Source organism: Neodiprion virginianus, chromosome 2 (assembly GCF_021901495.1).
Source record: "Neodiprion virginianus isolate iyNeoVirg1 chromosome 2, iyNeoVirg1.1, whole genome shotgun sequence".
NCBI classification, from domain to species: domain Eukaryota; kingdom Metazoa; phylum Arthropoda; class Insecta; order Hymenoptera; family Diprionidae; genus Neodiprion; species Neodiprion virginianus.
This window is the reverse complement of record NC_060878.1, coordinates 1,572,427-1,591,579: the sequence shown is the minus strand read 5'-3', so window position 1 is coordinate 1,591,579 and position 19,153 is coordinate 1,572,427. Positions and strand designations below refer to the sequence as shown.

The 19,153-nt window shown below is 41.8% G+C and overlaps 2 protein-coding genes across 4 annotated transcripts in view; one reads left to right on the top strand and one right to left on the bottom strand.

Moving 5' to 3' along the window:
* The window catches only part of LOC124296898 (uncharacterized), a 31,865-nt gene that overhangs the window by 5,805 nt on the left and 6,907 nt on the right, over nucleotides 1–19,153 (top strand). The window lies entirely within an intron of this gene.
* On the bottom strand, nucleotides 47–18,410 carry LOC124296889 (sushi, von Willebrand factor type A, EGF and pentraxin domain-containing protein 1). 3 transcript variants are annotated; one of them, XM_046747280.1, is made up of 22 exons: nucleotides 17,824–18,410; nucleotides 17,003–17,535; nucleotides 8,370–8,493; nucleotides 8,226–8,284; nucleotides 7,551–7,760; nucleotides 6,561–6,656; nucleotides 6,363–6,485; nucleotides 5,990–6,153; nucleotides 5,784–5,910; nucleotides 5,565–5,714; nucleotides 4,944–5,120; nucleotides 4,394–4,573; nucleotides 4,193–4,311; nucleotides 3,863–4,097; nucleotides 3,607–3,780; nucleotides 3,108–3,533; nucleotides 2,210–2,389; nucleotides 1,952–2,125; nucleotides 1,675–1,854; nucleotides 1,459–1,567; nucleotides 1,060–1,242; nucleotides 47–960 (listed from the first exon to the last, which is right to left on the bottom strand). In XM_046747280.1, the coding sequence occupies exons 2-22, from the start codon at nucleotides 17,076–17,078 to the stop codon at nucleotides 858–860; spliced, it is 3,369 nt and encodes a 1,122-aa protein (XP_046603236.1). In that variant the 5' UTR covers nucleotides 17,079–17,535; nucleotides 17,824–18,410; the 3' UTR covers nucleotides 47–857. The 3 variants fall into 3 exon arrangements, with proteins under 3 accessions (XP_046603236.1, XP_046603237.1, XP_046603238.1); XM_046747281.1 differs by having other exon boundaries at nucleotides 1,066–1,242; nucleotides 17,003–18,410; XM_046747282.1 differs by lacking the exons at nucleotides 17,003–17,535; nucleotides 17,824–18,410 and adding an exon at nucleotides 9,002–9,029.

Sequence of the window (19,153 nt, the reverse complement as noted above, 5' to 3'; positions counted from 1 at the left end):
AAATGACTTGTTCATTTATGAGTAATAATTCACACACGTCCAGACATTTCTAAACATTATACATTGTACCTATATTTTGTAGTAAATAATGAACACTTACAACGTTTGCATATGGATATGCGTATAATATATAAGTATATACAGAAAATCATACAATCGGGTTTTCTTTTTCTTCTCTAAAACACCGGGATAATTTTTTTCTTTTGTTTTTTTAGCTACACGCTTTAATTTATCTCACACTCATGCAGTTAGCGTCTATTTACACATTTAAATATTATAATATATTATAATACGAAGTTTTATAAATTAATTGCGTAAGATCGGCAGGTTGACAACTCCTCCATAAAACTCTCCTTTTCGACATTATTTTAAAACAATTATAATCATGATAAAAAAAAATACAAACAGAGAAACAAAAAGTAGAGTTTTTTTTTTAAACTGTATCAAGAATGCGGTCGTTGCATGTATTTTGAGAAACATATTTTCTCCCAATATTTATACTCTTCGTCCTTTCCTGATACAGACATAAAGGTTTCTATGATGTTTTAACTTGTTTTTCTTAGTCAGAGTACGAGGAGAAAAATGAAGGAGCTCGAATTATCCTTATCAATAGTACCGCAGGCTCTTTACAGTTCTGGTAAATTTTCCAGAGATCTGCGAGATGGCGCCACGTGCAATAATCTGCATCAGAAGTGCTGCAGCCAATTGTGTTCCTCTCACCGACTCCGCGGTAATTTTGAACAACTAAACTTTCGATCGAAAGATGGCAAACAAATTCCCTATGCAACGACGCGATTCTCCTCAACGCTCACACAATTTGAAATACTAAGATCAAGACGAAGGATAGGAAGTTGTGCCTACCGCACTGATACCCCGTTTATTGTGATACCGTTCCTCGGGGTCGGCTCAACCTCGTAATGTCTATTATCGTAGGTCCTTCCGCCATTGCTGCCGCCATACCTTAAACCAGAAAGAACCGGATATAAGTTGGATCCAGCTCTGAAGATTTATAGATTCGGAGGGAGTAGGGAAAGAACATAGCTAAATATGAAATGTTACCCGTACGTGCTACTGCTAATGCTGTAAGGACTGTCGTACAGTCCTTCCTCGGGGACGTTTTCGTAACCCGTATTTGTCGTCCCGTCGTTAAGGCTCGCGTACGACATCACAGCCGCGTTTTGGTCCTCTTTACGGTCCGCTGCTTGGACATTCTCAGTATTTTTTACCGGCGTTGCCTTCCGTCTAAAAAAAATGATCGTTATGGTTAACATCAAGGCGAAGATGTCTTATACTTATTTTTCTTATTATTTATACGTTATTTTTGAATTTCGACTAGTACGCCCCCCAAATCGGCTCCAAATAATTAAAAAATAATCGAAGTTCAAAAGTGACCCTTTTATAGACCACTCTACAGTGCTGAATGATGATCAGTGATTTGAGTATACGATAAGCACTTACAATCTCAGATAAATCAGACCGAGTATCAAAAGGATGAAGAGAATAACTCCAGCGCCGATGCCTACGCTGGTTCCCACGCCCTGGGCCTCAGCAACGTCGTTCGTGACCACTGGAATTGTAATAGTCCAACTGTTATTCTGAATGTCTATACAACGCCATATTGGTCCACTTGATGTAACGAATTTACTATGACTACACATATCAAAGAGCACTTACATTCGCAAGTTGGTTCCTGACCACTCCAGAGTCCGGTATCAAGGCATTTTCTGAGGAAGGGTCCGACACGTTCGAACTGTGGTAGACAGTGATATTCAGCTGCTCCACCATAGACTGTGGACCCGTTGACGACTATCACTCTACCGTTTTCGATCTGTCCCGGATATTTGCAGTCAACAGCTGAAAAAGAAAAATAATTATTAGGTTCTTCACTAAACTTCTTCAGTAATGAACATGAATTTTACGCGAACGGAAATATCAAGATCACACTAATTACCGAAGCAAGCTGGGATGCTGCCGCTCCATGAACCATTCTGCAGACAAATTCGGGTCCCGTTGCCCTCCATATAGTAACCTCGAGGACATGCGTAGTGGGCGACACCGCCGACGCTGTGGGTCGACACCTGGGCTGAGAGAACGCCAGTTCGATCAGGATCCATGCATCTGATTTCTGTAAGAAACGTAGATCGAGTCGCAGGGATGTATGATAGTCTGGAATATCAAGCGATTTTCATGCGGCATGTGAATCACTCACCTCTACAGACGGGAGTGTCATTACTCCACGTAGCATTCTCGAGACAAAGTCTTCGCGCGAATCCGTCCAGTTCGAAGTTGCCGTCACACTCATACAAAGCCGCGGCTCCGTAGTATGAAGCATTCGACGTGAGCGTGTAGTGTCCATGCTGAATCTCTTCAGGCTTACCGCAGTCAACGTCTGTGGAGTAAAAAAAGCTTAGAGAAAAGGTGCGAATATGCTAGTGCATCACGAACTCTGGTGCACACTATTGGTTGTTAGTTGACTTAATATCGAAAGAAATTCCCAGTCAACTATTTCAAGTCAACTGTACACTGTCTAATAGTGCGCGAGTGTCCTCTGAAATGTCATGGTAAAAGCAACGCCCGACGTAAACTATGATTCGGTTTTCAGTTAATTGTGAGTAGTCAAGACAAAAAGGCAATAATTTCCAAGTTAGCTAATTACGTGGACTAATAGTCAGCTTTCATCGAGTACGAGATAGCGATTAGTCAGTCTAACTGCCATCAAACGTTGACGTTCATTCGGCACATGAATACGCTCGCACAAACATTTATCTGTCTGAAAAATATCAAAAAGTTTTCACTTGACTTTCCAGTGGTAACTGGAATAAGGTGAGAACGGGTTGTCTAGTCGAATTGCTTTATACTTGGCATTTCAGAAGACATTTGTAAACATGAAGTATACTGCATGTCAACTTGAAGTCCAGTTTTGTGACGATCTATAACCATTCAAAAATAGCCGGTATTTTGTCTATTTTTTGTCGACATTTTTTTTAATTAGATACAACGTTGACTTTTTTTAGTCGAATGATAGTGAGCCTTTGGATAAGTGTGCTACCTGGGTAAGACATGCCAAGCGAGGGTGGTTTTGGATAGAAACGTTGAGGGAAACTTACAAACGCACTGAGGAACCTCGCCGCTCCATCGTCCGTTGTCTTCGCAGGTGGAAAGTGGTTCTCCGACGACTTTGTACCCTCGTTCGCATCGGTACTTGGCCGATGCACCTATTTTGTAGGAAGTAGCGCCGGTATTGGAGTTCTCGACGGTTCCAGTTATGATGAATGTTCTTCCGAGCATTCGGTCGTTTCCGGTAACCGAGAGAATTCCATGCTCCGCAAGAACAGGCTCGGGACAACGGACTTCCTTGCATTTTGGCGTCGCATCACTCCACTGACCATTGTCGAGACAGTACCTCCTCGGGACGCCATTCAGCCGGTAGTTTGGCGTGCACGAGTATGTGATCTCGCTTCCAAGGTGCGTCGTACCGTTAACATATTCAACCGCTCCGTAAAGAATCGTCTGGACTCTACCGCAGTCCACATCTGCGGAGAATTAATATGATCTCATAAGGATCAAGCGATGGATTTTGATTCTAAATCATCATTAATGCCTCACATTCGCAATCAGGAACATCTCCGGTCCAATATCCATCCGTGCCACATGTGCGACGCGCATCTCCGTACATCAGGTACCCTGCTTCGCATTCGTATTCGATCACGCCGTGGACATTCCTGTCGTATTTAACGATGTTGCTGCCAGTTGGGGTTTCGGGTTCTTCGCATGATATCACTGTGAAATAAATAGAAAACGTGATTCGTGACGCGATTGACTTCTTCTTTACTCCCTTTACTAAAAGAAGCAAGACACTCACGTTCGCAATAGGGAGTCTCGTCACTCCATTTACCGTCTTTGGTACAGACGTGCCTCGCCTCTCCTGTGAGCCAGTAGTCCTCAGGGCAGGTGTATTCCATGAGGCTGCCCACCGTCGTCGTACCGTTGATCAGCGTCACTGTGCCCGATTCGATCTGTGGCGGAGCTCCGCAGTCCACGAATCGACACTGGGGTGCTTTGCCGGACCATTTACCGCCCATGTCGCACTCCAGGACCTTATCACAATAGCGAGCACAAAAGTTGTCAGCAAAGGAGAATCAATAACAATTATAGAAGAACTTGAGGTGGAAGAACCTTTGGAAGTACTTACGTTGTCACCGAACAAGATGAACCCGTTTTGACACGAGTAAGTCGCCATCGATCCAGCGCGTCTTCCTGAAGTTGTGACAAGTCCTCCGTTGATTGCCGGCGGCTCGGGGCACCAGTCGACTAAAAATCAATCATCGGTTAGTGGACTTTCACTACTGGACTCTGGCATCGAAGTACATGATGGGGGCAGTTAGATGCTTACACATGCATTGCGGCTGACTCCCGGTCCATAGAGCAGCGTCGCCGCATTCCCGTTTCACGTCGCCCACCAAAGTGTAGTTCTCATTGCAACTGTACTCGGCCAAGGCTCCGTGGGTTGTTCTTTCGTCCACAAGGGTCACAGAGCCGTGGTCCAGGCCTGGGAGTGGACCACAATCCACGACTGTCGAAGAGTATTATGTTAACACTTGTCTGATAGATTTTATTATTTAAGGTATTACTGGATACACCGAAAATTCCAAAAAAATTCATAGGTACTTATTGAAATCAACGAATTCATTTTATATGTACTTAAAAAAAATTTTCATTACAGATTTGTTACACAAATTTTTTTTTAAACGATTTATCAACAAGTTTTTGGCAATATTATTATTCAAAACGAATGATCTTATCAACTTGGTTATGATTGATTTTTTTCAGATTTTTATCTCATCGCAGTGGTCAATATTCTCACTGAGACTCACTTTCGGTTGGGTATATCCGTCGATTAATATCTTAATCGGTAAACAGAACATGTAAAGTGATCGGCTTACATTTACAGTCGGGTGCGATATCGCTCCAGAATCCAGACTCTGCACACGTCCTGATCCGTGAACCAACAAGCATAAATCCCTCAGGACACTCGTACTCGATTGTTGATCCCACCGATCTCTCGTTTCCTGTTATTTGCGTGTTTTCTGCTTTGTCGGGACTACCGCACATCCTTGGTTCTTAACGATGGGAAAAAGTTTTGAACATATAACGTCGGTAATAACTACAACTACAATATGTTGTTACGTCTTTGTCCATTGGGGTCATGAAACTCAACTTGGCAATAAGCTTTTTTGTTTATCGCTACGGTCAAGGAGCTACTAAAAAGGCAAACTTCAATGCCAAATGATTTCGTGTTTGCCTTTCAGAATGCAGAACTCTAGAAACCGTTCTCAGATAAAACTTACTGATTTATGGACTTGGATACCTACTTCAAAGAGATGTTCAACGAGAATGAGAATAATTGCGAATAACGACAAGAGGAATTCTATTGTTATTCGTTTCGACGGTTGGCATTGAATCGTGGGAGCTACAACCTGGTATACAAGTGATTGTCTTTGCTTTGTCGTGTGACGTAAAACGACGGATCTCAGCACATACGCATGTATGCTCGTTACACTCACTGCTTTGACAAATCCAGTGAAGGTAATCCAGGTTACAGCCAACGTCGTTCCATAGCCAGGCCCTACCACCGTCAAGGACCACGCAGTTCTGCTCCCCGTTATAGTTGTTCGGTTGGTCCTTGCCCCAGGCTGGGCTCTGCACGACTTCGCCTAAATGATAATGGCACTGATTACACGCTCCAAGAAGCTACGGGATGAAGAGAACACCGATGAACTCACCATCCACCCATCGCCAGGTTCTCGCAGCTATCTGCGGCTCCTTTTCAGCCCCAATCCACACCAACTGTGTCTTCAACTTGTTCTTCCTTCGCTCGAGGTTGTTCAGTATGAAATTTGACGAGGCGCCCTAAAAGAGGATTCTGATTAAATGAACTCAAGTTGAAAGAGATTCGAGAGAGTGGTCTGCAGCCGACTCGAGCATTCACCATGAATCCGTGGACCAGATCGCCACCACGAGCCTGACAGTAGTTCTTGGCATCCTGGAAGGATCCTCCTTTGGTAACGACGAACTCGTAGCAGGTTGAGTTGAACGCTGCAATGTCAGTATCGGCGGGTGTTCCGGCGCTTGCGCATCTGTCGACGGAGAACTCTGAAATAACATGGAAGAGCAACAACGTGACTACTGGTTTCTGATCTCCGTCGAGGTTCATTGCCATCAAAGTCAAGGAGACAAGGGACAAAGAGACTCCACTGAACGTGGAACCGTTCTTCGCCAACAAAGTTTCCGGTTGACGGACCATAAAATGTCTCTCATTAAATCTTCAAGTACGTATTCACGTCGTCTCGTTCCTCGCTCACCGTCAGTCGCGAACACTTCGACCTCGCAGAGGCTCAGGCTCCCCTCTACCCCAACTAGCTGCAGGAAGACGTACTGACCCACCAGAGCTCTCGCGCAGGTTAGAGTCTTGGTGACTCCCTCTTCTGCAACCCAATGATGAAGAATAACAGTCAATCAAGTATGTATCCTGTGCATATTACGCATAAACTCTATTTTACCTATCGTTCCGGGGAACCAGGCGCATAACGGGTTCCTCTGTAGTTCCGTGCTGCTGTTTCCAACCCGGATTTCGAGGTCCTTGAGTGGCTGGTGACCTACAACCATGAGAAGTGTTTTGTACAACGTTAAAAAAAAAAAAAAAATGTCAGATCATTGCCCGGGCGTTCTTGAGTCGAAATTTAGCACCCACTTTAAACCCTACATAGGAGCTCCTAAAGATGGTGAAGTGGGTTTTATTTTAATGCAACATCAGATCCTACTTTGACGATAAAAATGTCCGAAGTTTCCTGATTTACCGAGTTTAGGCTCAAAGTAGAATATGTTTGGAAGCTCCCTTCACCCTCCAGAGGTAGGGTTAAACCTGATCGCTTGAAACCCTCCTCCGACGTTCAAAATCCTAACCCGCTCATCAAGTTCTATCGCTTCTGATTGAATATGATTGAAATACAAGAAATCCAATTACAATTTATGAACTCAAATTAAAATCCCATTAAATAGGACTTGGTTTACAAATGCGTTTGACCGTATTTTCTGTATATTCAGCAGTTAAGATGATTTTTGCATTCATAAGAACGTTGAATGAATACAGTTGAAATGCAATACTTAATTTTCAAACGTTATTGAACTTGTCAAGATTATGTCGAAATAGTTTTTGGATTATTTATTGTGAACACTTGAATGTCGCTGTAATAACATACCTATGGAGGAGAGTTACAGGTCCGAAGGCGGAGTTGTAGATTGAATCACGCCAAAATAGGTTTCAATCTTCTACTGAGAGCGTAAAAGTAGGTTTGGTACTTTAATTTTTAGGAATTGGAGGTTCGATGTAGGGTTTGTTCTTAAATTTTTTGGAGCTAGAACGTCAATGCAGAATTACTAGGTTCAGTTTGCTTCAAAGTAAGCTTATATGAACCTTGGTAGAGTGAAATATAGGCGCTAAATTTCGACTCGAGTTGTTGCCGAAATGTTGTAATTAGTGGCAGACTCACCACAGCAGCCTCTGGTGGTGACTCTGACGACTTTTACAGCGTAGTCCTTCATCAGCTGCACCCTCCACCAGGGGCTGTGCTCCTTTTGGGTCTCGGTGCACCTGCGTCCATCGTGTTCGGTACCAACGTCACCGTCATTTCCATGGGCAGCGTCGCCTCCTCTAACGGTCGTCGATTGATTCGCGGGCTTTCGAAAGGCCACATTTGTTCCTGGAGAAATGAAATCACTTTGTTACCAGTATCGTTCAATTTAGTGCCTTTAAGTAATCTTATCTGTGACATTACCTGTCGCATTAACTTTATCTGATCGTGTACCATCCCTCAACACGCGCGGACTAATTGTCGAGGAAGCAATACCGAGAACACTGTCATTATGCAGCGCATCGTGCAATGAATAGAAATTATTGTGAATTTAATACACGATTATGCCTTGGAGCTACGACGACGCAAAAAGAGAAAGTGAACGGTGAATTGTTACGATGCGAAACTGACTTTGTCGTCGCTGCTGCTGCTGGTGCTACTGCAATGCTACACTATTCAATATACGTATGGTATGGCTATAAATTACGAGTGAAACGTCTCTGCAGTATCATGAATAAAAAATATGCACCTGCATGAACAACAATTAACAATCGTCGAGAATAAACAAAAAAGCTTGCGCCATAATTCACTCACCACAGAACGGTAGTTCTCCTTGCCATTTTCCTCTATTGCTGCAAGTCAGCGTGGATTGACTGAAATAAATGCGGAGTTGTTATTGTTGGTAAAATTATATATAATAAGGAAAATATTGCTGCCGGATTTTAGAAAGGAATTTACCCGAACAACTCGTAACCAGCATCGCAGTTGTAAGTGGCGAGAGTCCCGGGATTCAAGGTTTCCGTGGACAAGGAAACTTTGGCGTTAACGGGTACAGCTGGATGGCTACATCGCAGGTCCGATCCTGTCCGCGGGAGCAGAAAGAGAATGTGTGTAAGAAAATTAGCATCGTTCAAATATTCAATTACATTGTTTTGCACCGTAGTGCTGATTTTTTATATCTCTAATCTCGAAGCATCCGCTCAAATAGCTCGTCGACACAATTAACTACTCTGACATTAATGACACTGCTAGAGACTGATTTCCTTCCACGTAAGCTTATCTGTAATTGCAAAGAACACGGGAATTCTTCTAGCTATTCAGTAATTATCATAGCAATGGTAATTAGGTTGAGGAACGATGACCTGTAAAAATACGGGCTAGTCAGAGAGGCTCCGCCTTTCTAGGTGACTATTAGTTAACGCTCTGTCAAGGAAGTGGCCTTCGATGTTGAACTTGTGTAAATTCACTGGATAAAATTGATTACGCGTTTGTCTGGACGCCGTACTTCAGCCGGTAAGAGCAAAGTAACCGGAGACTTGTTCATAATTGCATGAATATGTAGTGACGCTATAATGGTATAGCTATCGTACCTTGCATACTCATGCTGCAATACGTTCTCGCTCCACTTGGCCTCTCCCGAATGACAATGCCTCGAGACCCAGGCACCGACTTACAAACCTTCAAAGAAACGTCACTGCACGGAATAATTCACAGTCTCAAAGTCAAACCGCCGGGAGACTTGACTTCAAGATATATCGAACAAGCCTACGCGAATACCGTTCGGATTCCAGTGAAGTCTACTAACATCAACTCCGAGGCCTGACCTCGAGGCCACTATCCGCTCTTAGGTACTTGAGCCATTCTCTGATTCCAGAGTTTCAAAATCTCACCGTGGGATCAGGAGTGTTGCTGCATTCATGCATGAAAGGGATTATTCATTTTTATTATTATTAAAAAATGAACTAGTAAAAGCTTCGTGTGGTTCTCTAGAATGGAAAGTCACAAACAACCCATTTGCCCGAGAAGTGTTTGGTGTGGTCTGGTCTCCAACTGTTCAACTGGTTGTACTATGGAACATTGATTATCGCTGTGGACGTCCAAACGGTGCGAAGAACAATCTCGAGGCAGACTTGAGCGAGCAGTAGAAGCAGGAGATTTGCGAGGCGTGACGTATTGTTTTGCCACGCTTTGTTTGGGGCATTGTATTTGTATACACAAACAGTCACGAACGGTTTTCCGCGGTGCGGAACAGCGCGTGCTTCTCGATCTCATCTGGGAAACAGGACTCCTTTTATTTTCAGCCCGACGAGGCGTGGCGGAAGAAGAAGAAGACCCTGAATCATCTCCTGCGCCTCCTAGTCGCTGAAGCTACAGGTGCGTTTCAAAAGATGCGTGCAGGCATTCACTCGCGAGCGAGTAAAAAACGGTACAGCTCTATTCCGAAAGCTTCCTTTAGCACGTTATTTACCTATACTCATGCAGGAATGCGCAGGTATAGTTGTGATATCTAAACCTGCTCAGCCTTTCACCCAGTAATCTACGTCAGCTGGCGGTTTGCCGCAGCTATAAAAACCCACACTACACAACAGACGCGCAGCCATGGATTGTCCGGTGCTGGGATCGAGTGGATTTTGATCCGAACTGGGCACACGACCGCCAAAATCCACGGATCAGTTATACAGGCAATTTGGTTTTATACTAGGGTGGTTCATTGTTGAACTTTTTGTTTTTAAGGTGCAACTCGAAAAATTTGTGACAAATGAAGCAGAAGAAAGCATTGTCGTAACACCTGGAGGAGATAGGAACGTATTTAGAGGTCGCTACCAACTGTTTATTTTTTTGTATCGTGGTCATTAAGCAATGAACCATCCTACTGTATACCCGCTACTCGACATCATGAGGTACCTAATTGAAAAAGCGCATTCAGAAAGTTGGCTACATCGCTGGTGGTTCACCACTGGTGTTGAATTCATTCAAAGCATCAGTGAGATAGTCTGAAGTTGATCTTCAGTCGCAGCTTCAGCTAGTGTCATTTGACCGCACGCAGGACATCGTCCAACTTTCTATCAAACGCGCCGCTTACTCCATATGCAATTTGCTGGAAATTACTTGCCGGCTTTCCCTGAATTAATATCTGAAAGCCTTTTTGCACTCCTCGTACAGTTTCATCGAGGCTTTCCATCGATCCGAGGAAACTGACTTCGAGATAACTTTAACGGCTTTAATAGCCCTCGGGTTCTACGGGTCTGGGTCAACCGGTTACATGCGTTGGTCTGGCGTGATCATCGCCGTGCCACGTTCCTTGCTTCGGAGGTCGAGTCTTGTGCCTCTTGGTACGACGTCTTGCCCTAGAAAATGCCCGAGTAACGGTACGACGACTCGACGCGCCAAGAATTCGTTTCAAACCGCGTCTCCCCTCTTCGACAAGCTTCTCTCGAAACTGACCTTACTTGACCCTAAGTGCCCGGCATCTGCCGTTCACTCCTTCCTCATTTTTATCATCACGGAAAATCATTTCCCCTCGGAATTCACCCGACTTTGAACCCGGTGATCCCATCTTTCGAAAAGGTGGAGTTTCATCACTGGATTAGATCAACAGGGTTCACTTCACGATCAATTTGAATTTCTCTTCTTGAAACCTCTTCTAACGGAAGTCTCTGGGTCCATCAAATTTCGCAAGGAAGGTATACCAGGTCGATATCTCCGATTTGATTTCTTTGTAACATTTTATAGTAGACTAAGAACTAAGCGACAGGTATTTTTTTCATCTGCCATTGAACACTTTAAGGGGTTGAAGCCATCCTTCAAAGTAAGGCATGTCAAGAGGCGATTCGGCAGTTATTTCCTCTTGAATTGATATAATTACATTTTTCATTTCTCGTTGTGATAAAACTTTTCCAGTTAATAGTTATGGTGAAGGTATGCCCGTAGTGTCAAAATAAAAGAAAAGTATGAACGTGGTTGACGCGTTTCGCGTCGAAAACGAACTTTATCGCTTCGCTTGGGTAATACTGCGTCTAACCGGTTCGCAATTTTATCGAATAACACTTTCGCGATGGTTTCTGAGGTGCCGCTTAAAAATCCATAACCACCAACCACTGAACGTCAATCAGACAACTGCGAGACGCCGTTTTCAATCTTCAATCTTCGCTTCCCTGTTGAAAATTTCTATACTAAGTCCATAGAATCCATCCAAATCCGTTCCAAATTTCTATGGATTAACCGAGTTCTTATAGGATCCCATAAAAAATTGGAACGAATCAAACGGATTCCATGGGACATTTTTATCAGGGGTCTCATCAGATTCAAGACCTTGTAATCGTGAAGAAGGAAAACAGAAAAAAAATGTTTCAAATCGAATATATCAGCGGAAGAACTCCTGGGAGAGCAAGTTCCGATTCGAACGGTTCTTCATGCCGCATAACTTCACCGGCAGCACAAGCCTTGTCGTTTCCCAATCTATTGTTTCCCACCATGCTTCTAAGGGCGTTTCGAAACATCGTCCAATCTTCCCAACGAATTGAAACAGTGATGCAAATCTAACAATAAAACACCTGGCTCTTATCTCTGGCTAATAATCAACCCGTGGTTCAGGCTCATTTCAGCCACACACATATATATATATATATCTTTAGAACAATTTTCCCATCGCCTGGTACAATAATTATTATTACTCCCCATTGCACGAATCAACCAGAATATCAGCGAAAAGTGGATGTTTGTGTAAATTTGAAGATGATCAAGCTGTATTTAATCAATTTTATTTACCATTACGAAATTAAAAAAGGAAATTTACATCAACGACAAATTTACAATCTAACTTTACAGCAGGTTTATCATATCGACGATGATGTTATTATAACGGTTTCACATGTATAGAAAAAACGTTACACCTTTCACTTCGAATTCAATCGAATATCGAGAAAAAATGTATTGTCGTTTCTTTCTTGAATTTTTTACCCTTTTTTCGATCGCTTTGTCTCTTCCTAATTTTTTTTTTTTTTTTCTCTTCCTTACATTCTCTTCCATGAGCGTAACGTTTTTTCGAGGGACACTTTCACCGGTCGCTTAAATACTTGTGCATAACGGTATCGGCATGTGCAGGGCTTGTCTTTATGGTTGAATTAGCTCACGATTAGGCCGCATGTATTGCGTCCGATATACGTGCTCGCGTTATGCTTTGCTGCTGGCCGCACGATTATTATACACGGCTTAACATTACGGTTACAAAAAATATTTCCCACCTGGACATGCGGCTACGTGAAGACTTCGAAGTTTCGCAATTACAACCGATATTTCGAAGGTACCTGTCGGTTGGCTGTAAAATTATAGCGTATAGCGTCAAGTATAGCAAATGTTAGACTTGCTGGTTGGTCAGTGTGCGAAAGAAAACCGCTGGACAAAAACGCTGTGAACAAAAATATAAAATAGAAAAAAAAAAAAAAAGAAAATGAAAGGAATTGGAAGAAACGACCGCACGATGAAATCGCGGTCTCAGAACTCACGAGCATTTGTATCCTGGTCGGAAGAAAGTGGGGGGGAAAAAATTGAGAAAAAAAACTAACTGACGGAAAATTTTTACCAGGTCTGATATACAAGCTGGAAACCATAAAAGGTAATCCAGTCAATTATGTCAGGAATGTTGAATTATTATCTGGACTTGAAAATTTATATACATATGGGGCATTCCACGTCAAGTTAACAATCCATTTACATCACCATCTTCGATTTTAATTACTTTTCAGTATGACGTTCATACTGACCCAAACAGGCTTAGGAATTTTTTTCAGATTTTTTTACCCACCGGTAAATTTTGAAAAAAATCTAAAAACCAATTCCGAAAAAGCCATTTTTTTAAATCTGAACAAATTCACACACATGCTATGATTTGAAACGTGATTTTTAAGCACCATATGATAATGGGATCTCAATATTTATTATTTTTCCCATACGATTTTACTTTTTCAATGTGAGGATTGAAGTTTTTTTATTTTGTTTTATTTTCCTATTCCCCGATCTGAATAGATCACGAGTTGATGAAAATTATGTGATTCCCCAATTTATTTCGATCGAGGCACATTGAACAAAAAAGAAAAAGAGAAAAAATGATTACGACGTGGAAAAATTAAGAACTTGCAAGAAAAAAAAAATCTGTTATCGGAATCGGATTTCCGATATTTTTTTTTTTTCAAAATTCATCAGTAGCTAAAAAAAATATGAAAAAATTCCCGAGACCTTTTCGAATCGGTATAAACCATCGTATTAAAAAATGATCAGAATCGACAGGCGTCATGTACATGGGCTGCTAATTTGACACAGAATGCCCCATATACATATATCGTGTATCTTGGACGGTGCAAATCTCTAGTTTGCGTTGTATTGCACACTGGTCCATTCCCGGAGGTGGCTGTTAAATGTTACGCCGGTCTCACCGTGGTATTCGTATTAAAAGAACGAATTCAACATATATATTGCAAGAGTTAAATACGCGGCGTTAAATTCATCGGCATCGAGCTGAAATGGGAGAGAATATCTCTTGTGGTGATTGCATGATTGATATTGCAAATGCGTAGGCGTACCGCGATTCGCCTTACATACAACATACGCAGATATTGTACATAAATATAAGTGCAAACGTAGATACGTCGGGTAAACGGATCGCATATCCAGACCACCGTTAGCAAGTATAAGTAGACGTACGTGTTGTCTAGATCTTGCTTGCTCTGGTAAATGGGAATTAGACGCGTTAATCATGTGCAGTCTCATGCATAATTACTGCACTTAAGTTCGCACGGGTCAATATTGTCCACGCCTTGTTGTTCGAATCGCCTATCATTGTAGATTTTTTTTCGTCGTTCTAAGGTGAGAAAATCACGAACTATAATTAAATTGCAGAGAAAAAAAAAAAAATAAATAAAAATGCCAAACCGTGAACGGAAGATTGAAGAAATAATAAAAAAAAAAATGAATGGGGTAAAACACTGTCTTTAATATGGCAATTGAATGAACGGATCACAGCGTACGGATTTTTTTAACGTGTCAAAAAGCTATCAGTTAAATTTACCGGTTTAAACTGTAGTGGATATTTTATAATAAAAACGCAAACACGGTAAAATCTCTCGATAACTATTATTATTATCATTACTTAAGTTTTTTGTCAATTTTTTTCAAGAAAATTTAATTACAGCGAGTTTTACAGAATTTTGATACGACTTATTTTTAATGCAGACGTAATTAATTGTAGATTCTGAATCGGTAATTTTCTTTTTTACTTTTTTTTGTTTGCATATATCGAGATGATATTTTCAGTCTGCGGAGTTTCGGATGAGATGCGATCCGAGGAGGAGTGAAATTTCGCGTAGCTAGACAATATTCTGATGTAACAGATATAGGCAGATAGGTATAAGTATACTTATAATAAATACGCGCCGAACAAGAGTCGGTTTCCTCGAGTAGAAATTTCGCTCGTTACACAATCTGTTCCGAGCGGAGTCGGAGTAGTCCTTGCTAAATAACCAGCTCGCGATGTGAGAATTTAGTTGGAGTCGAGAGACCGGAGTGGGTGATTAGGCCAGTTCGCGTTAATTGATAATTCACGCGTTTCGGTATTCCCGAATAAATGTAGGGTCGACGACTCGGACATTTACTCCCCTTTCGTCTCAACGCTGTCTTATATCTACTTATACGGTTTATTTTAGACCGTAGGAGTTCGAAATTATTCTCCTTGATTTTCGGTATCTCCGTGACCTTTCATCTTTTTGAATTCTTCGTTTAATTGCACCGTTTAATTGCTGTACTAAACTCAGACCTGCTCACATTGGAAATGACGATCGGATAGATCTGTGATGAGAGGAAGACAAACAGTACGTGAATCGAATATTTATTACAATCGTATCACTAAATTTTTATCTTAATTCGTGATCTTGACTGTTATATTTTTAAACGTAGAGTAATTTTCATCAATTGTGGATATTTTTGATAACGATAGACCAAAATTCTTTGGATTTATAAAACTTGAGCTTTTTATATCATTTCATACCTATCAGGACAAAAGAAATCAGCCTGAACTTTCAGGTCAAGTGAATATCCGCTATTCGATAACACAGGTCTGCCAAAAAATATTTGTTTCAGCTTCATGAGAGGATTTTGGTATATGTTATGTTTTCGAGTGTCCTGAATCCAAAAATGATTTCCATTTCCCTCCATCGCGTACAGTATTCTTGCAAAATACAAGGCATTTGCATAAAAAAAGCATAACAATAATGAAGAACACCATAATTTCATTACAATGAACTAAACAATATTTCTTATAAAATTAAACAAACGATTTCTTCACGGAATGTACTTAACATTCCGTGTTCATTCTTTTCACCTGTGAAATCTTTGCTTCTTCTCTTTGATACACCTCCGAACTCACTTCCGTTTTGCATTTTCTCTTACCCTGGTTGTATTTATTCCTTACATCTCGCTCTAATAAATATAAAATGGAAGTAAGAAATCACTTTTGCATAGGATTTTTAGAATCAAAAATAGGATACCATATTTCGAGTCAAACAGAAGTTTCACTCCAAATGAAACTAAAAACACGAGTTGAAGAAAAAACCTGCCGTTATATAATTTTTTGACTATTTTTCCTGGTTTCAGTGAGTAAAAGTCCGTAAGCAATGGTAAAAAAAAAAAAAAAAAATCTTGTGAACTTTTTTTTGTGTAATTTGGGAAAGTTCCGATGTAGGATTGAGATTTGCCCACATGTATTACGAAGGCAAATGTAGCAGAGGCATGCTTTGTGTTTGGGAGTCAGTGTAGGCGGAAGCGAGTCAGGCGTAGCCTAATAAGCCGGGCAAACTTTGCAAGTGTTAAAAACCTGCCCCCACACAACGACATCTGGATTCAAAAATCCGTACGTGCAAATCCCACATTTGGATGCAGCCTCAACGTTTTTTCGCGAGTCTATATACACATACAGACACCGTGCGGTACCAGGCGCTGGTAACCATTATACTTGTTACTTTTCCAGGTTTTCGAGGTCGTCGAGGTTCCTTTCGAACCCAAAACCCCAGCGAACCGGTGGCGACAGGTGAGAGTCGCGAACGTGGTTCGCTAATTCAGACGTCGGTTCACGTAGCCAATCAGATATACCTATAATATCGCGCTAATCAATCCACTCGTTTCACCAAATGCCAAGGATACATCAACCGCCTTTCAGATCAAAATATTTAACGTCTTTGAGAAATTTTTCCCACCAGCTTATGAGGTTGGCTCTAGGTTTGCCAGGAGTGGGGTAGAATCGATTACCAAGCAGCCGAGAAGTGCAGTGGATTTTAACAGTGATCACAAACTCGCTGAATGTCCTCGAATATTATCTTAAAGACCACACGAGGTCACCCGGTGAACGAACAAACACAAATGAACCTGTTTGCATTCGCTTTAGTACCTAACAGTATACCCACCAGTGACTATGAGTAGCAACTGGCAGCCCTGTATATAGGGTAAATTCATTCGCGTAATGTCAATCAATGTCAACTTTAACGCGACTTCTTGGAGGTGGTTTGGTTTCGCTATCTCCGGAAGGAAGAACCTCGAGTACGTACCTTGTAAATTTTGTGCCGTAGCCAAGTTGCATGCCTGCAGAAGTGAACCGAGGACCAGCAAAGACAGTGAGGACATGTTTTCCGCCTAAAAGAATGGCGACACTTTGCACAGTGAGTCACATTGACGTTTAAACCCTGCAGCGTTGCCAAGTTCGGTTGACATCAAGAGCCACTCGGACCGTCAAATCTTCCAACCGATTCACCTCCACTTCCACTTCCACTTCCAATTGTCTTCCAAACACTTGATACCGAGATATCCTTAGCACCTCGCGTCGTGCTTTGTCCTGTTCAAGGATGTTCAAGGAACTCGGGAGATTCTTTCGCCGAGTATCACACTTTCTCAAATTGGACGTGCTTCATTCATTGTCTTTCGCACATGCTCTCAACTGTCGGAAAACCATGAAAAATGGTTTGCAAAACTCAGCTGGAACGATCTTCTACGATTTCAGACGCGCAAAGTATCTAGTCCCTTAAATATTTATCCACTGCGTACTTCCGTGATCATAGACGAATCGAGCTCGTCTATTCTGCACCTTAAATGGGAGCAGTTTTGATGAAGAATCTGTGTATATGCTACAGTATCTCGTCGAAATTGTTTCCTGGGTTTCGTCAGTCCATTTTAATAAACTGTATAGTTTAATACATGCCCGCGAGCTACTCGCGACCGTTAATTGCTGACAGAAAAATAGCTACAGAACTTTCCACGTTCGTTTAAAACAACTACAGTTTTTAATTCGGTTGTAAATCAAAGCTGAGGTATTCCATTTATTTTCAGCGATACAATTTTTGATCGATTTTAATCAACTCTAACTGCCACTTACCAGGTTACCAGTAGTCAGGAACACTAACGTTTTAAATTCGGAGTGTGAAACGAAACTTTTTCAGCTGAGACACTTTATTTCTTGTAAAAAACAACAACAACAACAATCCTTTTTAAACGAAGAACGAGCAACGAAGCGAGTGAACGCCTCCTTGCCAGGCGTTGAAATCGCTTTTAAATTTTGCGCAAACGGCCATACCTCTCACAAGTTAGCTGTATATAATGGTAATTTTCACTGAACCGCGAATTGCAACATCCAGCGACGAATTATGTACGGCGGTTGTTTTTTTTATACCGTCGGATTTCTTCTTCGATGGAATTTGACTCGTAAAAAAAATTGACCTTTTTGTGCGTGTCAAATTTGGTCTTCCGCTTCCTTACGTTTGTTGGAGCCTTTCTTATTATCAACTGTTCACATTTCACTGGAAATTTCTCCAAAGCGGGTGAATTTTCTTCACGCAATCGTTTACAGAAGCAGGGAAACTCCGCGCGCTTATATCGTTCCTCGGGAGACAGAAAATCCGGGTTTTATAGACACAATGCCGCGCTGAGTTTCGACGACGCGTTCCCTTCACCGGTCGACAGATCACTGCTCGTTCTCCTCGGGACCCAGCGCGGCGAACGCGGGCCCACCTTGGGCCTAAGGCCCCTTGGTACGAAAGTACGTGTATCCTACTACCTACGCCTCGGCTCGCCGTGTTGTTCGGCTACAACTCGTCACCGACTTGCTCTATTATTCTGGAGTAATGCCTAACTCGACTCACCTTTGCTGGACGTTTCCTCGGCTATTATGCAGCAATCCTGACCCCCGGTCATGTGCACGAAACATCGGACACGTGGACTCGTGATAAACAACCCGGAAATCGTCACGAGTTGCCACATTCCAAAGATTTAGAGGTTGCCCGGATTTTTTGAAAATTTTTATCCCTGTTCGCTTTATTCGATATATCTGGATTCTCTTGTTTTTTATTGGAAAATACACTGACTAGAAAACCACGGCACTGAATTATACAAATTTAGACTAGAGTAATGAGAAAATTATTACCTTTCAAGTTAGATTTCGATTCATTGGATGAAAAATAACGTTTCGTAGAAGTTGAGCACTCATTGGCTGCACGCACCGCTGCAGTGTGAAAGCTGTAAATCAGTCGGAACGATGTATGAGTAATTATTATCGAGGGATCGTAAATAATAATGTGCGAATAAAATGAATCCAGGATATAGAAAATTAACTCTGACCCAGATGAAGAGAAGTTTATTATACCCCAGTTTCCGTAAACCTTCACTTAATGCAATTTATGAGAGAGTAGAAAAAAAAATGGTTAACTGCA